The sequence below is a fragment of the Phaenicophaeus curvirostris genome, chromosome 11 (assembly GCF_032191515.1).
Source record: "Phaenicophaeus curvirostris isolate KB17595 chromosome 11, BPBGC_Pcur_1.0, whole genome shotgun sequence".
NCBI lineage: Eukaryota > Metazoa > Chordata > Aves > Cuculiformes > Cuculidae > Phaenicophaeus > Phaenicophaeus curvirostris.
Genome location: NC_091402.1, coordinates 19,018,865 through 19,036,487, shown reverse-complemented (window position 1 = coordinate 19,036,487; position 17,623 = coordinate 19,018,865). Strand labels below are relative to the sequence as shown.

The following is a 17,623-nucleotide window of genomic DNA, read 5'->3' as shown; positions in this document are numbered from 1 at the left end:
CGCTCCACTAACCATCAGCTGGATGTTACCCCACAGTTTCCAACTGAAATGTCAGCGTGTTCTCTAATCCACAGCAGGCAATGATAAACAGACCTGACCAATGAATGTACTCTACAGAACATTTTCTCTCGTATTTTTCAGAAGCTTCCCAGAGCAATTTATTAAAATCTAGTGTTTATTCAAAATGACTGGTTTTAATCATTTAATATTTAATTGTAAAATCTTACAGTTAAATATTAATACCCTACGATCTCTGATTAGCTCTGTAAGTCAGGTGATATTTCTGCTTCCAAAATACCCAAGACCTTGCAAGAGAAATGCTGTGCTGCCAGTCCCTTATTCACATACTCTAAAATTCATAACCAACTGCTTGAAACTGTTTTCAAGATAAATAACAGTAATTTCTCATGTTCACATGAATATTTGTAGAAGTGCTATCAAACAAAACACAATTCATCACTGAATTAATCTCTTGAAAGCCAATTTTTGCTACTTTTTCCAATATGTCAGCTTAGGTTCAGTTATTAAACTTTATCTAGATTACGTGATCGTTTCTTTTGGTGTGAAGTCAGTACTTATCTACTCCTGTTTATATCAACCATAACATTTCAAACCAAAGCTTAGGTGTGAAAATACATACTGCCTTTTCTCACTTCCTATGATGTAAAAAATTGCTCTAACAGAGCAATCTATTATTTATTTTTACTACGGAAGATTATAAAAAAGCAGGTCTGATGACTGTAGGCCCTGTGACTGTTGTCTCTAGGCTGAGTACTTGAAAAGCTTTGAAGTTCAGTTCATCAGCTACATTTTCAGATTGTTTGCACACCTTCTGCACCTGCAGTGAAGAAGCTGAGGCCAAAGTTCAGGCAGAATGGCTCGACTCACACAGCTAAAATACAACTGACAGACAAAAAACTATTGAATTCATACAATAAAGTTCTATAGCTAGACATGAGGGTGATTTGGTGTCTCATAAATACCAAGGAAAAGATAAGATAAACACCTGTCGGAGTGAAGTAAAAGACATCTAGTTTGTACAAATCTCTTTGAGAATACATATATGTATACACACAGATGTTTTTCTACTAAGACTATGAACAAATAAAAAGACAGAAACTGCTCTGAGTGAAAACTTAACAGTACTGAAATAAATAACAGACTCTCATCGACTTCAGTGTGCCCAGGGTTTAAACTTCTGACCTTAGCTCTAATGTATGCAGAGTTGTAACTGAAATTTAAGAACTGTTTTTTCAAAAGAACAACGCTGATCATCATTAATGATCTTCTATTCCATAGGAAACACAGGAGAAGTTTCATGTTTGTCAAGAAATTAACTTATTTCCAGTGTGTAATCAATAAAAAAAATAAAAATAAAAATAAGTTCCTATGTACTATTACTGCAAAAACTCTGATTTTGATGATATTGGAAAATACTGGCAGTAGTACATGACATCATTAAGAAAAAAAGAAAAGTAACTTTTTAATAAATATAAGATTTCCCCATTAAAATAAAAGCTCCAGAAGTCTTCCATTATGAGTAAAACTATTATAACCAGAGTAGAGACTAATCACAAATCTGACATAGTCTCCCAAACAAACATTCACAGGGAGTTTCCTCCTCTTGTTTAGTAAAAATCAAGTTGCAGTAAAACAACAATCACGTCTAAAAATTCACAAATCCAAAATGCCCTTGGGCTCCAGTCAGTGTAGCGACACCCATTTAACTAATTAAGCATAGAGCTAGTATTCATATACTCTGAACTAAAAAGAGCACTGGAAATTTTCATGCTCCTTACTTTTCCATTGCTTTGCATGCTACTGAGATTCAAAAGTTAACATGTTTTTGTCTGCATTTTAATATACAATTAACTGACTGAGATTTGATTTCCCTCACTCATACTACCTGTTATGAAAACCAGGAGAAAGTTAAGAGAGCAAAAATGGTAAAAACACGTCTAAATCCATGAATTAAGTGCTTTTTTTAAGAGTCCTAACATTATGAAGAGTGAAATCGGCTCCTTCCTACATAGAGATGAAATCACCATCTCTTTCCCCTTCTATTTATCTGGTCTCCAGATCTATCTCAACAGGCTGCTGAAAGTTCACCAGTTCAACCACTCATCCACTCCACTACTATCACGCAAAAAGAGCCGACTCATCCTGCCTAATCCTGCAGCCTCAGCACAATGAAGATAATGGGAATGAACTGTGCACCCGTCATTCCTGGTTTAGTTTTATCACCTTGTCTTGGTGAGAAGAGCATCCTGTTACACGCACTGTCAAAAACACAGGACGGAGCTCTCTGTAGCGAAGAATTTATGCCCAGAGTTTTAAAACTCTGCACAGAAACTGATATATTGTAAACACTTACTTGGATATTCTACTTATCCTAACAACACCACTTCTATATAGTAACCTTGACATTCAAGAGAGCTCATTTTATGCTGATTACTAACCATTTGAGCTATTAAATCCACTTAGCTTTGAGCCATATGCGTCCAAGACATCTTGTGTATCTGATTTAAATTGTAATTGAATTCATTAAAATGTTCCAAAACTAAATCACAGGCAATATACCTTTTAATCCATAACTACAGCACGGTAAAGTAGGTTCTAAAAGCAAGTTATAACACAACTAGTTAGAACATCCAGACTTTTTACAAAGCAAACAAATGTGGAAACCCACATATTTCACAAAGATGGTGTCTGCAAGATTCAACTGTCCCAGCCTCTTGATCATCAATACTGATTGTAAGTAGAGAACAGGAAATAATCCAATTATACAAAACTTTTATTTCCTTAGCAGATCCAGGGCTTTAGTCTATGTCAGGTAAAGTAACATAGATTTATCTTACAATCAAGTATTTTTTAACTCCTGCACCACTCAAACATCAGGAAGTAGGAATAAACACCTGGAAAGTAGTTTATGTAATAACTTTTACTCCTCAAGAATAAAAAAAGAACTAAAGAACTAAATCCATTTCTCCTCTTTATTACAAGAGCTAAGTAGCTCAGTTGTACCTGAGCATCTCCCACTGCTGAGCTAGGTGAGTGGAGACAGCCAAATCGAGCTGTTAGCTCTCAAGTCTGCGTGGAATACAAAAGTTTACGCATTACTTTTTGTAACTATATATTTTGTGTCTCTTTTGTAGTATACACCTGCAGCTCTTAACAGTGAATGCGAGAAAATTCAGTATTTTCTGAAAGGTTTCTAGGTCTGGAACCTAAATTAATTCCCCCTGCCCCCGGAAGCCTATGATATAAATTTTCACCTTATGATAGTCATTTGCATACTGTGGATATTCTGCCTACAAGGAAAGATCTACCATGAGTTCAGTCTGGAGGCTACGCCTGCTACCAGCTGTTTGTTATACCACCTTTGCAGTGCTCCCCCACCTGAAGAGAAACAGTAAACAAGTTATTTGTCAGCAGCCTGGTCTATAATGGTACCAGATAAATTATGTTGGCGTTTGAACAGAAGAGTCAGAGAGGAATGTCTGGTTTTAAACTGGAAATACACACAGGCCTGGAAAATAAACAAAGATCTGCTCTCCACACCCAAAACCGAAGAATGATGCTGACAAACAGCTGAAAAACACATTACTTTTAAATAACATCAGAAACTGCTATTAAAATATCATGCAGCAAACAAAATAAGCTGTACCTTGTACTTTTAAATATCAGAAGGAAATTATTGTATGGATGTGAGCCCATCAGGTTATTTCAGGCAAACAGCATTTATTGCATACACAGATTGCACTTTCCTGATCAAGCATCTGTTGTTTATCTTAAAGTTTCAGTAGAACATTTTAGCTTAATGGTCTTAATTTTTCCCATGTATATTATAAATTCTATTCCAGTAAAACTGTATGCTTAATCTGTGAAAAACTAAGTATCAAACTTGCATACTCATTCTGCAATTATATTACAGTTTTCTCACAGTGATTTACAAGATGACATAGCAGATTGATGCTAGCTTAAAGACATGCTTATCTACTGAAACCAGACTATTGTTTAGACAGATACAAACAGATACAAATACAGTCTTTTTAAAGTTTTATACCTACCTACACATTTAGCCACAAAAGGCTTTGAAAAAAAACCCAAAACATTAGACCATTAAAACATTCGACATAGTTTGTCATTGCCCATTGCATAAGAGAACACATTTTTTACAGGCTTCACAAACTTGTCAAGAAACAAACAGCTCCATGCAGTTTAAAATAAAAACAATAAAAATTAGACTGCAATTTGAAAGAGATAGAAAAAAAGTGTTTCTCACCCCTCAAAACAAAACTGGAACTTTGGTTTATAGGAACGGCTATGCCCATATACCCTCCTCGTCATCCTGTGTGCCAGACATTAGTTGATGCACAGAGAAGATGTTAGCATGGGAATAAAAGAAGAAAAGGTTAGTTACTTTGGTGCATATAAAATAGAAATTCCTTGGCTGTTAAAAAATATGGTTTGGGTTTTTTTTTTTTGTTTTTTCTTAACATAAGCCAGTGAAAACAATTGAACAAGTTTGTGTCAACGTATCAAGAATCTGCATCTATAGCAACCAAAAAACAAGAACAGTGACGTAAACATTTTTCCCACCCAGTTAAAACAGTGTGTAGGAAGTGGATTATGAGATTAAATATGAAAAGATTATCTATTTTTCAATTGCACGCAACTGAAACCAACATTCACAGCAGAAATAGATCTAACCTTGTAAGTAAGGAAAGTAATTGCTATAATTAAACTGTCTTACATTCTGTTAGGTTAAAAGATACAAAACTGCTGAATCTATCATTAGTGAGGTAGACTTTTTTTACCATATTATCAATTAAATCTATCACTTAAGCTACCCTTAGACACCACACATTGTTGTATACTATTACACAGTTTCTATAATTTTTTTTCCCATTTTTGAACCATTAGGATTACTCATTTATTTAGTGTTTTAATGATAAGTAACATAAATGGCAAATAACTAGAAATCATAACAATTTCATTAATTTGATTTTAAAATGGATTATTTTCCTGTAGCTATGCTGAAAGCTTAAAGTCTGTCTTTACATTTATTAGCAACTTGAAGTTAAAAAGAATAAAATAAAAAATATTAAATTAGTCAGGAGAATTGTTCTTCCCTGGATGTGTTTACTAAAGAATACTTTTTTTGAAATGATTCTTTATCTGTGCACACACAGATATGCATGGACATATCTATATTTAGTTATAGTTCTACCATGACAAATTCTGATGTAATACTCAGCATCTAGAGCATTATAAAATAAAATAAAACAAAACAAAACAAACCATTATCATTTTCTATATCCTTAAAATTTACCCATCAATATTTTAGGAACATAAAAAAATTATATTCTATAGTTTCAAATCCTTGGAAGTTAGCTGGTGTAACATATTGTTGGCACTTAATTAAACCTAAAAACTAAATAAAGTGAATGGTACTTAATTATGATTGAAATAGACAGGAATTTTAGCTTGAAAATATACACTGCCAGTATCACTACTGTTCCTAGTCCATTCTTGGACTAAAAAAGAGCTCCCAGATGTCAACTGTTATTAAAAACCAGATGTTAAGATAGATGTCTTGCATGTTGCTGAATTAAGTAAAGAAATCTGACAGTCCACTATAAACTTAGCTATCATTTAACACAGAAGAAATATGGGTAAATTTTTTACAGCTAACTTGGAACACATCTAAGTTATAAGATCTGCACAACTACACCACGAAGCAAAGATACAGTGAGGCCTGAGTCTTCTTACTTATTTTTGAAACAAAGGAACTTCCAATGAGCTGAGTTCGCCTCTCTGAAAATACGAGTCCTTCCCCCTCAGTTCTCCAGGAGCTACTTTTATTCAGGCCTACGAACACTAATTGAATTGACTTTGAAGTTGACTAGAGTCTTGCCAGACTAAAGGCTGAAGAAAGACTGAAGGATTTCGTTTCCACCGAGCAGTTTGATCCTATTTCACTAGCAGAATGCATTAGGTTAATCTTTGGTGACATCTTTAAAAACAGCAAAAATCAACAGAATGGGCAACACAGCACATTTTCAAATGCCTCCTCCTAACTACATACATCTGCTTTGCTTTTTGTTATAATTCTTCAAACAGGCAAACGTTAATTTTTACTTCAGTTATTTGTGTGATCTCTTTTTGGCAGGATTCTAGAAGAGCTGAAAAATGAATTATTGTCAAATATTTTGAAAAAGTATTATGGGAAATTACAGACTATACAGTTTGACACTGATCCTGATATACAATAAGCAATAAATTAAAAACTGCAGCTCTGTTAATGTCAATCAGCATCGCTTTATTGAGTACTGTTTCTGTCAAAATAACTTTCTATCTTTTTTAATTATATAGAGACTCTTTTTGATAACTGCTCTGAAATAATATGCTGAGATTTCTGCGAGACATTTGATTATGTGCCACAAGACACAGTGTCAACAAAATTAGCTCCATATAGAATGGATGTTGCTGGAGAAAGAAGGGGACCTGCAGATTTTTCTCATCCCAAACTTGTTCTGTATTCCCATGACCTGAAACTTGAAGTGAACATATTTGGGATTAGCTGAATAACTGTTATAAGCCACATATTCGTGTGACTGAAATCATGTATACAGTGTTATCATTTGAAAATGTACTGGCAAAATTTAGAAGACAGGGAATGGCCTGTCCTTGTGTGTAATTAATTTGATACCTGTGATATCAAAAAGGGCTTTACAGATGATGGTGGAAGCAAACATGTGATACTATCTTTAATTTACAAGGAAAAATACAGGCAGAGAAACAAAAATTAAAAAGTTTGCTCTATCTCTATGCAGTAGCATAAGACCACTAATAGAATTACACATCTGGTGCTCATGTCATACTTGTGAATATTTGAAAGACTGTAACCAGATCAGGAAATGGCTAAAAATTATTGAAAAATAAACTTGGCAGCAAGAAACAAAAGAGACTCAACCTAACTGGTTACTCAAAAAATACTGAATGACTGTTAGATCACTACTAACTAACATATACAGAAAAGGAGACGGCTTTGTTCTCTAGTAGAAGAAAAGTGAGACAGAGATTTATAGGATGTAATTACACTGCAACTATGGTACATAGCACATCAGTTCTGGATGACTTGAAGATTTAGTCAAGACTTAGACACTTTCTAATAGATATGACTAACTTTATTCAAAATAATTTTTAAAAACTGAAGCGTTAGTAAAGAAAAAGGTCAGGTCCAGATTATAATCATGGTCTACTTCATCTTCAACATCTACAGTTAATAGAAATCTTCTTTCATCTTTTTTTCTCATATCAGTTTTAGTGAGAATGTGCCATGATCTTATTCTATACAGAGTTTATAATGTATTTTCCAATTTTAGTAATTAAGAAATTCATGAAAAATTAAACACAGTGATCTGCTTCTACAGACAACTGAACAGAAAAAAGAGACACTTACTGGATTTAAATTTTTAATACTGAGAACAACCACAAAACCAGTCCCACCATACTGTCTAGTTTAAAAAACTTGTATCTTTAACTTGATTTATACCTACTTCAGAAAATCCATGCATATCTCATTTTTCATTCCACATAGTAATTATTTATAGAAGATAAATAGACTTGCACTAACTAACATGGAGCTCATCCATTTAGCATCCCTATTAAAAACACCTGATGCTTCATAATTGTGTGCTTTGCCTAATATGTTATTGTTTAGATTATTATGTCATATATTCGTGCTAGGTAATGCATTAACCTAAAAATACTGGGCACTTGATGACAGTTGAGGAGACAAGTAAAATTCCTACAGATATCAGATAGTTTTTTTCAATGAAAAATATGATTAAATGAAAAAAATCTATAATTTCATTATATGTGCTGTCACTTTTTAATTTAACAGAAGCCAGAATGTACAGATGCAAGATCTTAAAAGGAATATTAAAAGTATTCATTGATCACTTACTATTCCCATCATGCAGACAGGTTGTTTTCAAGCCTGCACTACTTCCTTCCAGTACAATGGATCAAGGTTACGAGATAAGACTCAGCTATCCTTGTCATTCTGCTGCCTGTTACATTTTAAGGAGTAGATATTTAATGGTATGAAACCTAACTTAGTATTAGAGGCAAACAGAAAATGTAAGAGAATACAGAGTTCTTCACTGATGTTCTCAGACAAATCAAGCTCATTATACTATTTGTGTATTCTTGACACACTGTGGAAAAAAAAAAGCCTTATCATTTATTCATACTGGATCAGAGGCTTCCAGAATTATGCTTAGTCTTCCATATCACTGTGTATCCTAGAGAATCATTAATCTATGGCTCTTTCAAACAATAAACTCTAATCAAGCAATTTTTGATTAATGTTTGTGTACATTAACTGCTTTTTAAACTGGGATCTTTCATTGGTTTATAGCATCAAGAATAGAAATTCAATAACAAAAAAACCAGAAAGAAAATACAGACAAGCAAAAATGGAAAACCCCCAAATTCAACAAATACCATTTGAACTTATGAAGTATTATATATACTTAATTATTATAAAATTATTATTAATTCAAAATATTTAAGATAGTAAATGCCTTATGTTTTTTGGACTGACATCCAAGTCTCTAATTTGGACATATATTTAGGTACAGCACAGTGGTATAATCTCAAGTACTATGACAGCCTTCATACATGGGCTACCTATAAATCATTAGTTAATTTATTTCAACTCATCCTTTTGCTAGTCCTTCCTTTTTACACAGCATTTAAGAAAGGATGACTTTAATCATGGTATACGTGCTTAAGTATACCTAAAAAATTTTAATAATCAGATTCCAGAAATTATAAGCCTATCCATTCGGCACACAGCATTCTCTTGATTACTGGTGAACACTGAAATAGTTTCAAGAGATTATATTTAGCACTGTGTCGCAACAACCAATACAACAGGTACCAAGAATCAGCATCTGTACAATACAACTGTCTTGAGAAGATATTCTAGATTAATTTTGACCTGTCTCCAAGAATGAATTCCCTTTAGCAGTTGTGTTGGGGGACCTCCTGGAATGGTTCTTTCAATTGAATTTAATCAAAAAGAAATTAAGTGTACCCACTCCAACACCACTTCTGGATATGAACCACAGTGTTGTAAGTGCAAATGATCAGGAGATTTGATTGAAATACACATGCTTGATCAGAACTAAAACCATAATGCAGATGCACTCAAAGACATCAAAATTCTTCACCATTATGAGGTCTACTGGTTACCTGAAGTGAAAAAAGTAGTGAAACCGACTCAAAAAAAAAGAAAGCAAGTACTTCCACAACACGGATGTACAGCAAACATCTCTTCATTTTGTGGCATGCACGTATCTTTATAAAACCTATTCTCTAAATAAAAATTTTTAAAAATCCCAGTCTACAATAAATAAATCCTTTTAGAGAAAAGCTTTCACAACACATGCAACATAAAAACTTCATGAGTTGAGCTTTTCTGTCTCTCTTCCCAGAACGGTCTTCCGTTCCTGACAAGGCTCATCTCATTTCCCCCTCGTGTGCTGGCGTGTTAAGAATTAATGCCTCAACTTGGCTTAAACAAATCTAGTGACAACCTGCTCATCTCCTGAACTTACTTTCTGATGACGGATTTACACCACTCTCCTTATTATACATGGCTTCTAATGGGTCATTAAACATGGCTCTGGACTGTGAAGCTGTCCTACTTACAGCACACAATTACATTAACAAATATTAATTTCCTCCTGTGACACAGAAGTTTACCTGCTAAGTACTGACGTTTCTTTTAAATCAAGAACTTAGCCTGAAATCGGAATCTTTCAGAGCTACGGGGACTTTTATCTGCTACTGAATGTCTCGTGGCAAACGTGGCTGAGCCCTTATCTCACAAACTCTCCACACACAGAACAATTGACTACAGAAGAGCTTTGTGCAAGGACTATTTGAAGGACTGAGCCTGTAACTGGAAGAGGGACAGGCAAACTGTGGATTCAGTTAAGGCTTTGGTGTGCAGAGTTTTAGGAGGTCTTTATTTTATTTTTCATTTGTACATTCAAAAACTTGAATAAATCTTAAAAACTGCTTCAGCAATATGGATTTATGTCACAGGCCTATTTTCAAGCCCATTCGTAATAGAAGGCATCACAAGTAACAATGCATCATCCAGTTATGAGCATGACCGTAAAGCCCATCTCACCATTTGTTCTATTTGTATATAGTTAGGTTAAAATTGAACATAAATACTGGTGATGGGGGTAAGCGGAAGGTTGTTTCTGACCACTTGCTTTACAACACCCAGACTAGCATTAACATGAATAAGATGTTTCACCAGATACTCATGAATTCTAAAGCTTTATCACTAGATGAAGCGGAAATCCAATGCTTCTTACAAGAAGTGGTCCGTGAAATCAGATTTGCAATGCAAAAATTTATGGTCCCCTTTGTAGTGAAAGCCTGTGACATGTTATCTCGCTTAAGTAACCAGCGCCAGACATGCAACTTTTGTTATCAAGTTACTGTCTCCCAGAAACGCATTTTTGGCTCTTTCAGCTGGTCTAAAGACCTATTTTAGACTAAGATGGTGGCAGCTAATTTTTCTAGTAAGAAATATAAGATAAATGTAAACCTCTGTATAAGTGCTGTATATTCGAACACACACATTCAGGGGAAGAGGTTTATATAGCTAAACATGATCTCAAAAAATTCTTCCATATGTGGAAAAGACTGCAAAGCTAACATATAAATATGGATATATATAAATATACATACTGAGAAGTGTGTATACATTTATATCACATTCATTAAACCTCAAAACATAAAATAAATTCATTTCTGTAAGCAAAGGAGAGGTATAACTTTTCAATATGTAAAATTGATCTCCTGGAGGTATCAGAGACAGCAAAACCTATTTTCTACTTCTTACTTGTACTACAGCTATGGTTTAGCTGGTCTCTTAGTCAAATTGCAAATTTAATATAATTAAAAGGTATGTGAAAAATTATCTGGCTACAATAGAATTACAATTAAGAAGTTGGAATAACAGCAGCACTACATAAATTACAAAATCACATTAGCTCTTACTTAAATGAGAAACCTTGAGGACAGCACAATACTTGTAACTGTAAAATGCAAGTATACCAAACTAGAGTATCTTTGAAAGACAAAATCAAACTCAGAGCAGACTCTTCCAAATTTCAAGGCTCTTCCTTTCGTTCTATCAGAAGTACAATGTAGTCTACAATGAAATGTAGGTTTGCCACCAACTATGTTATCCTCAAAACCTGGGCAAGGAAGACCTTTGTGGAAGACTATTTCAGTTCTAGGGTAAATGAGACAGAAATACCTAGATAGACGTCAGAGGAAATATTGTCTTTATTTACCGAAATAAGCGTATGATAACAGTTACTGATTTTTGAGAAATGCTTGAACAGAAACAAGATCCCTATTAGAAGTATTTACCATTCAGTAGTTGTTTATAGCAAGTGATTTAGTTATGATAACCACATACAAATAATTTGCAAAATTGACTTGTGTCCATGATACAAATAGGATTTTATTGCAGTCAGTTCAACAAGTCTGAACGAGATATGATATGAATCACGACTTCTTTGTTCCATAGGGAGAATATGCGTAGCAAAGATGAAAAATTAGAGGAAATATCTAAAAATGTGAAACCATTTACATGACTAATTTGCCCTGCACTCCTGAGTTCTCAAAACACTAATTAATTCAGCACAATACTAGTTATTTACAGTGGATAGGCCTGGGATTGTTTATACTGAATGTACCGACAAGCAAACCTTGCCCTGCCCAAATTCCTAAATTAAATAAATCCATGTGACTCCAATGAGCTTAGTGCAGGCTCAGCACTGTGCTAATGCAATTGCGTGCTTCCTTGCAGCTTGAGGCACCAGCAGAACAAGTTCACATACATTTAGTGAACAGACAAGAGCAAGCTCACTCCTGCCCAAATAAAATGTGTAAACATACAGGATAAAGAAACACACAGAATATTAAACAAAATCTAGGTCAGGGAGGGAGCCAATAATTCCAATTTACTGTATATATAGCTGTATCGTATCACTTCTTTGACATACTAAAATGTCACTTGCCCTTTGAGTTTTCCCCTTATTTTTGTTTCTTCTTTCCTGAAGTCAACATTTTAATGTTGCAGAAAACTCCCAAACGTGACATTTCAGTTTTCCAGATACTAAACTTCTGCCCAGATTGAACTTTCTACTCATGGTCTAAAGAAATTTGAAGAATTTTACACGTTTATAAGATAAAATAATCTGGTTTGGTTTATGTTCCCGTTTAAGTTGCCCTATTTGGATTTGTGAGGTTTTTTTTAAAGACAAATCCCAGTTTCGATATTCTTGAGTCCTATTCAGGAGTTCGAGGTTGGCAATTTCCCAGTATTGCTACAGAATATAAGGCATTGTACTAACAGCCAGGGCTGCCAAAATACACAAAGTAGCATGCACTCCTTTTCCCTAAAATTATATAGGGATCAATAGTGATTTGCAGACCAGGATCCAGACACTAAAATAATAATTGTTGCTTGACTGTCCTGTGGCTCTGATTTCAAAGTCATCTACCTCAAACAAAATTCCATCTGATCTGTTAAGGGTTTTTCACATATCATCTTTCAGCAACTCCAAGGATATTTAGCAGTTCCAGCTGATAAACAAAGACATGCTGCCAAGACCAGTGGCCAATTTACAAATCAATAAACACTTCCTTGAGTGCACCTGCTCTTCTTCAAAAAGTTAGTTTTTAGTGGCATACTTCTGCTTAGCGACAGTCAGATTGTTGTCAAGTTTCATGCATCATTGGATGTGATTTCTTTTCTCAATTTAATGAGTTTATTGGCATCTTTTTAAGACAATATGTATTGAATAGTAAGACAGCTATCAGATAGCTCTTTAAAAGCTGGCTTTCTGACTGGAGAGTGGCAGTAAAGGAAGCTGCATAGTTACACATTGCCCCCTCATTGTTCTAATAAGGAAGACTTTTTCTATAAGTAAGTGGATAGTTCAAAAACTGTGAACTACCTTTCAGGTAAACCTCTTTGCTGAGATTTCAGAGTAACGGAGAACTTGATGGTTAGTTTGTCACAAATTACTTCTAAACACCACCACCTTGTCATCAAAAATGTTTCAAATAGGAACAAAATCTCTACATAGCCAGACTGGATTAAAAGATGTAAAAAGACATGCTAGATGCTTACGACACCACGTGACATTCCATCTTCAATTACAGCTTCTAAGAATAGGGCCAACTTTTTGGAAAGCAGCCAGCTCCTACACCCTTATGGCATGCCCTATCATATTCATATTTTTCTAAAACTCAGATTCTTTTTTATGAGAGCATCATCTCTCATCGTAAAACAAAATTAAAATATATTTGTCGCCTTGGTGACCATGGAATAAAGCATTCAACTTTGATTCGACTACAGCTTGGGAACTCAGGAAACTCTTATGAGATGAGAAACACCTTACATTTTATGTCTAAAAATCACCAGTACCATGGGAAGTAAGAAGATTTGATAGTTCTCATAATCATCAGGATTGGCAGTAAAGTCCTAAAGTATGACAATTCTTTGAATGTTATGCCTTCAGTCTTCCATTGTGTGGATGCAGATTCAAGTTCTTACATATGCCCTCTCATATGGCATAAATTCCTTTCAAGAATGCCATCGAACTAACTTAAGTATATCTTGCATACATACATGTCATAGATTATCTACACAACTCCTTTTAAGTTCCTTTTGTAAGAAGAGATGCTGCTTTTAATTTAAATAACCCAGTACAGTTTTTTACTACTTAGGCTGTAAGCAGCAACTTGAACCTAGGACCTTTCAAGCACACAGCAAAGCTCTCATGAACTTGAATTAAAAAGGGAAAAAAAAGAGTTCTAGGTGATAGCTAAAGAATGCTCTTTGCTGCATGGAGGCTTTCCTACAGCTAGAAATCTGTCGTATGTGCCAATAGGTTAAGGACTGTTTGAGAGACAGCAAGGAATATAAAATGAACATGGTGATTAATAGTAGGTGAATAAACTAAAGCCTGAAACTACAAACAGGATACAAATATGGAGGGGATTCAGAGACTAGAAAACCAAAGGGAATGGGACGTCTCAATTTGACCAGACATGTGGTTATGTGATAGTATTCCTTGTTGATTAATAATTTACAGCCCCAATATTTTACTGAGAGGGTGGTGGGGCTGTGGCACAGGTTGCGCAGAGAAGTTGTCAATGCCCCATGCCTGGAGCTGTTTAAGGCCAGGTTGGATGAGGCTTTAATCAAATTGATCAAGTGCAAGGTACCTCTGCCCATGGCAGGGGGTTGGAACTGCATGATCTTTAAGGTCCCTTCCAATCCAAACCATTCTATGATTCTGTGAGGGCAACTGAGGCCAAGAGAAAAATTCTAAGTATGTAGAGGTGAGAAATAATAGAGAAGGGGAGCTGGACAGTAAGCTTTGTGATGAAGTCTATACTATGGGGCAGGACAGATTCTAAATCTGGAAGTTCAAATTTATTTAGCCATGGGGTGTTTTTTGTTCCAGACGGATCCTGGATGCAGTGATCCAGATTAGATTACAGTAATGTACTCTACAAGGGGCTACACATTACAACTCCTTGGAAACTGAAGCTAGTACAGAATGCTTATTAAGCTCATTTTCATGCTAGGAGTATTACACCCGCACTCCAGGATACACACTGACTGCCAAAATGTTTCCAGGTGGAATTTAAGAAAGATTGCCAACTTTCAAGCCAAAACTGAAGAGAATAAATTTAAGTTTTTAGTGTAAAGCTGCAAAATTATCTTTTTTCCAAGTTTTTAAAGGACTAGTAAAAGTGGTTAATATAGCAATGTTATTGACGTGGCAGCACTCAATCCCTAGAAATGTATTTATACCAAATAAAAATCAGATGCACCAACATAACTAGGGAACACATCATGACACATTTTAACATGACCACACGTATGGGCAGAGGAGAGTTACAGAGTCTTCCCTACTGCTTGGGAAGTTTTCTTAAGTCTTCCCCAGAGTGTAGGTCCAGAGATACAAGAGCAACAAAGGTTGCCAATCTATACCTCTCCCTAAACAGGAGAGTTAAAAAAGAGGGACAAAGACAAGAAGTGGCTGGAAACTTGGCTTTGCTGCCTAGCAGCAGCCAGAACACTTAAACAAATCCATTACATCTGAAAAAAAGGTGCCCAAGTAGTTCCTTAGAGAGATGTCAGAGATTCTGTCCTCTGCTACATCTAGAACCATGCTGCCACACGCTGCCCAGAGCAGGATATGATATCAAGTAATAGTTACAACAAAAATATGATCATTAAACCAAAATTTCAAGTATGCTTATTTCAAGCAGCGTATATGTGTTTTTTTCTTCCAGAAGTCTGGTGGCACATCATAGTCTTTAAAGAGGGTGTAGAGTCACAGTAGCGTATATACAGAAATTTACATAAATAAGTGGGAAATGTCTTATTCTTCCTTATGAATATGTACTCAAATACACACTTTTACAGCCATATATAATAATATACGTGTATTTCTACATATAAATGTAGCATATACATTGGAAAATCTAGTATTATCCATAGAAATGAGAAGTGTTTCAGGATTAACACTGTATATTCAATCACCTCTTTCTTTCGAGAATTTGTGTGAAAACTTTCAAAAAGCCGCCCTAGCAGCCGCTAAATTAAATGGCATTTATATTACAACATATGCACCGCTTTCTTGTCCCCTTACAACATAAAAATCACTGTGCTGATTTGTAAGCTTATTATTTTCTCAGTTTATTCTCTGGCTTCAAGACATTAGCAGTATGTTGGATTATAGTCATCAAAAAACTTACATCAGGAATTTATAACTAATAGACTACTGAAAGCAAATAACAGATGTCTATGTCACATGGCAATCAAAGAATGCTGTACAGAATAGTGAACAACACAACACAAAGTAAAAATAAAATCATGATTGAAAAATATAAGCTAAAGCAATTACTTTAGTTCAGTCATGATTATCATTGACTGTGCTGTTCTCAAAGATTATTTCAGCAAGGACCTCGTAATGAATCGCCTGTTTGCTTGCTTTACAAGTAAACATTTGCTGAGCTAATCCGCTGTTCACAGAGTCTGCGGAAGTATAGGGATGGCAGTACTTCAGGAGAACACCAATCCCAATGCACCAATACAAGATGAAATAAAGCTATTATCATGTGCTAGATATTCATCTAACCTGTTCTTAAAAATATTTTATGTATTCAAAGACTTATGCCTCCCCTTTAGTGCTTGCTAGTGTAAACTAACCCAAGTATTTAAGCCTTCCTCTTATGTCGTGATCATTCTTGTGTCTTTCTTTTTGTCCCTTGTAAAAATGTACATTAAAAATTAATGTACAAATTAACATTCATTTGTGTATTACAAATATATGGTGGGATAGCATTAAAGGCCTTATGAATTCAAAGCACATCACAGCTACCACTCTAAGCTTTAGCCACCAAGCCAGTTACAATATCAAATTATTTCAGGGATGGAAATCTCAAAGCTATTGCTTGCTCATTATTTCTTTGGAATGTTTGTTTTATCTTGAAATATCAAAATAGTTAAATTAGAGAAGGTGAAAAAAGAGTCGGCTAACCTGATCTGGAGAGGGTCTGTGGTTGGAGTGTTGCGGCCTCCCAGGAGATCGATGATGGTGGTGGTGGTGATGGTGGTGGTAGTGGTGATGGTCATCATCGTAGTTATCTGCCATCAGTTTCATTCTGTTTTGTGTCTGTTGAAGATGTAAAGTGAGACAATTCTGTTACATGATGGAATATAGTACTCGAACAGTGTTTAGGAGTATCTTGGCTCTTTCTTAGCTTTCTTTTTTTTTTTTTTGGTAGCTGTAAGTATCTAACAATAGAAGTCCAGACTGCTGGCTCACAAAGAAAAGTAAACAGAAATAGCAAAAGATAACAAAGTATGTGAACACATCTTCTGTCTCAGTTTTTGAGTGAGTAGAATTCCACAATGAAATCACTAAAGGACATGATCAAGGATGTTATGTTTGAAGAGTGTCAACGAAGGCATTCAGCTTTTCTAAATTTAGTATTTTAGGACAGTTTCCTATTATTTCCAGCTTATTATGATATCTTGGCAATTAACTTGTAAAATGTCACTGAAAGGAATAGTACTTCAGATATTTACAGCTAGCTACTGAGGGATGTCAACAACAGTCACAAAGTTATGATAAAACTCTGTTTTGGCTTAATTATTTTAATTGTAAACTAGGATGACCCTGTTAAGCAGTAGCTTAAAAGAAATGGAAAACTATCTGATACAGACACAGGCACTTAATGAAATAAGTCATTATGGAACTCGACACATGTTAGAGAATCAAAGTAAGTCTTAGGTATGAATCTTTTTTTTTTAAAGATCAACATCTCAGCTACTGCCACATACAGATAATGAAATCGATGTCATTGTGAGATAACACTCTCACTCTTTACCACCCTTACAATGAAATACACAGACTGGGATAACTCAAACCTTACTCATAATACCAAAAATATCTTACTATCAATTGCCTAATAGAAGTGG

The 17,623-nt window shown here is 34.9% G+C and overlaps 1 protein-coding gene across 16 annotated transcripts in view; it reads right to left on the bottom strand.

The window, feature by feature from the left end:
* The window catches only part of ERC2 (ELKS/RAB6-interacting/CAST family member 2), a 367,942-nt gene that overhangs the window by 94,255 nt on the left and 256,064 nt on the right, over positions 1 to 17,623 (bottom strand). For all 16 annotated transcript variants that reach the window (XM_069865912.1, XM_069865911.1, XM_069865913.1 and 13 more), the window contains 2 exons: positions 16,680 to 16,814; positions 4,286 to 4,351 (listed from right to left, as the gene is read on the bottom strand). In XM_069865912.1, coding sequence (XP_069722013.1) covers positions 4,325 to 4,351; positions 16,680 to 16,814 — 162 coding nt within the window. In that variant the 3' untranslated portion in view covers positions 4,286 to 4,324. The remainder of the gene's footprint in view (positions 1 to 4,285; positions 4,352 to 16,679; positions 16,815 to 17,623) is intronic.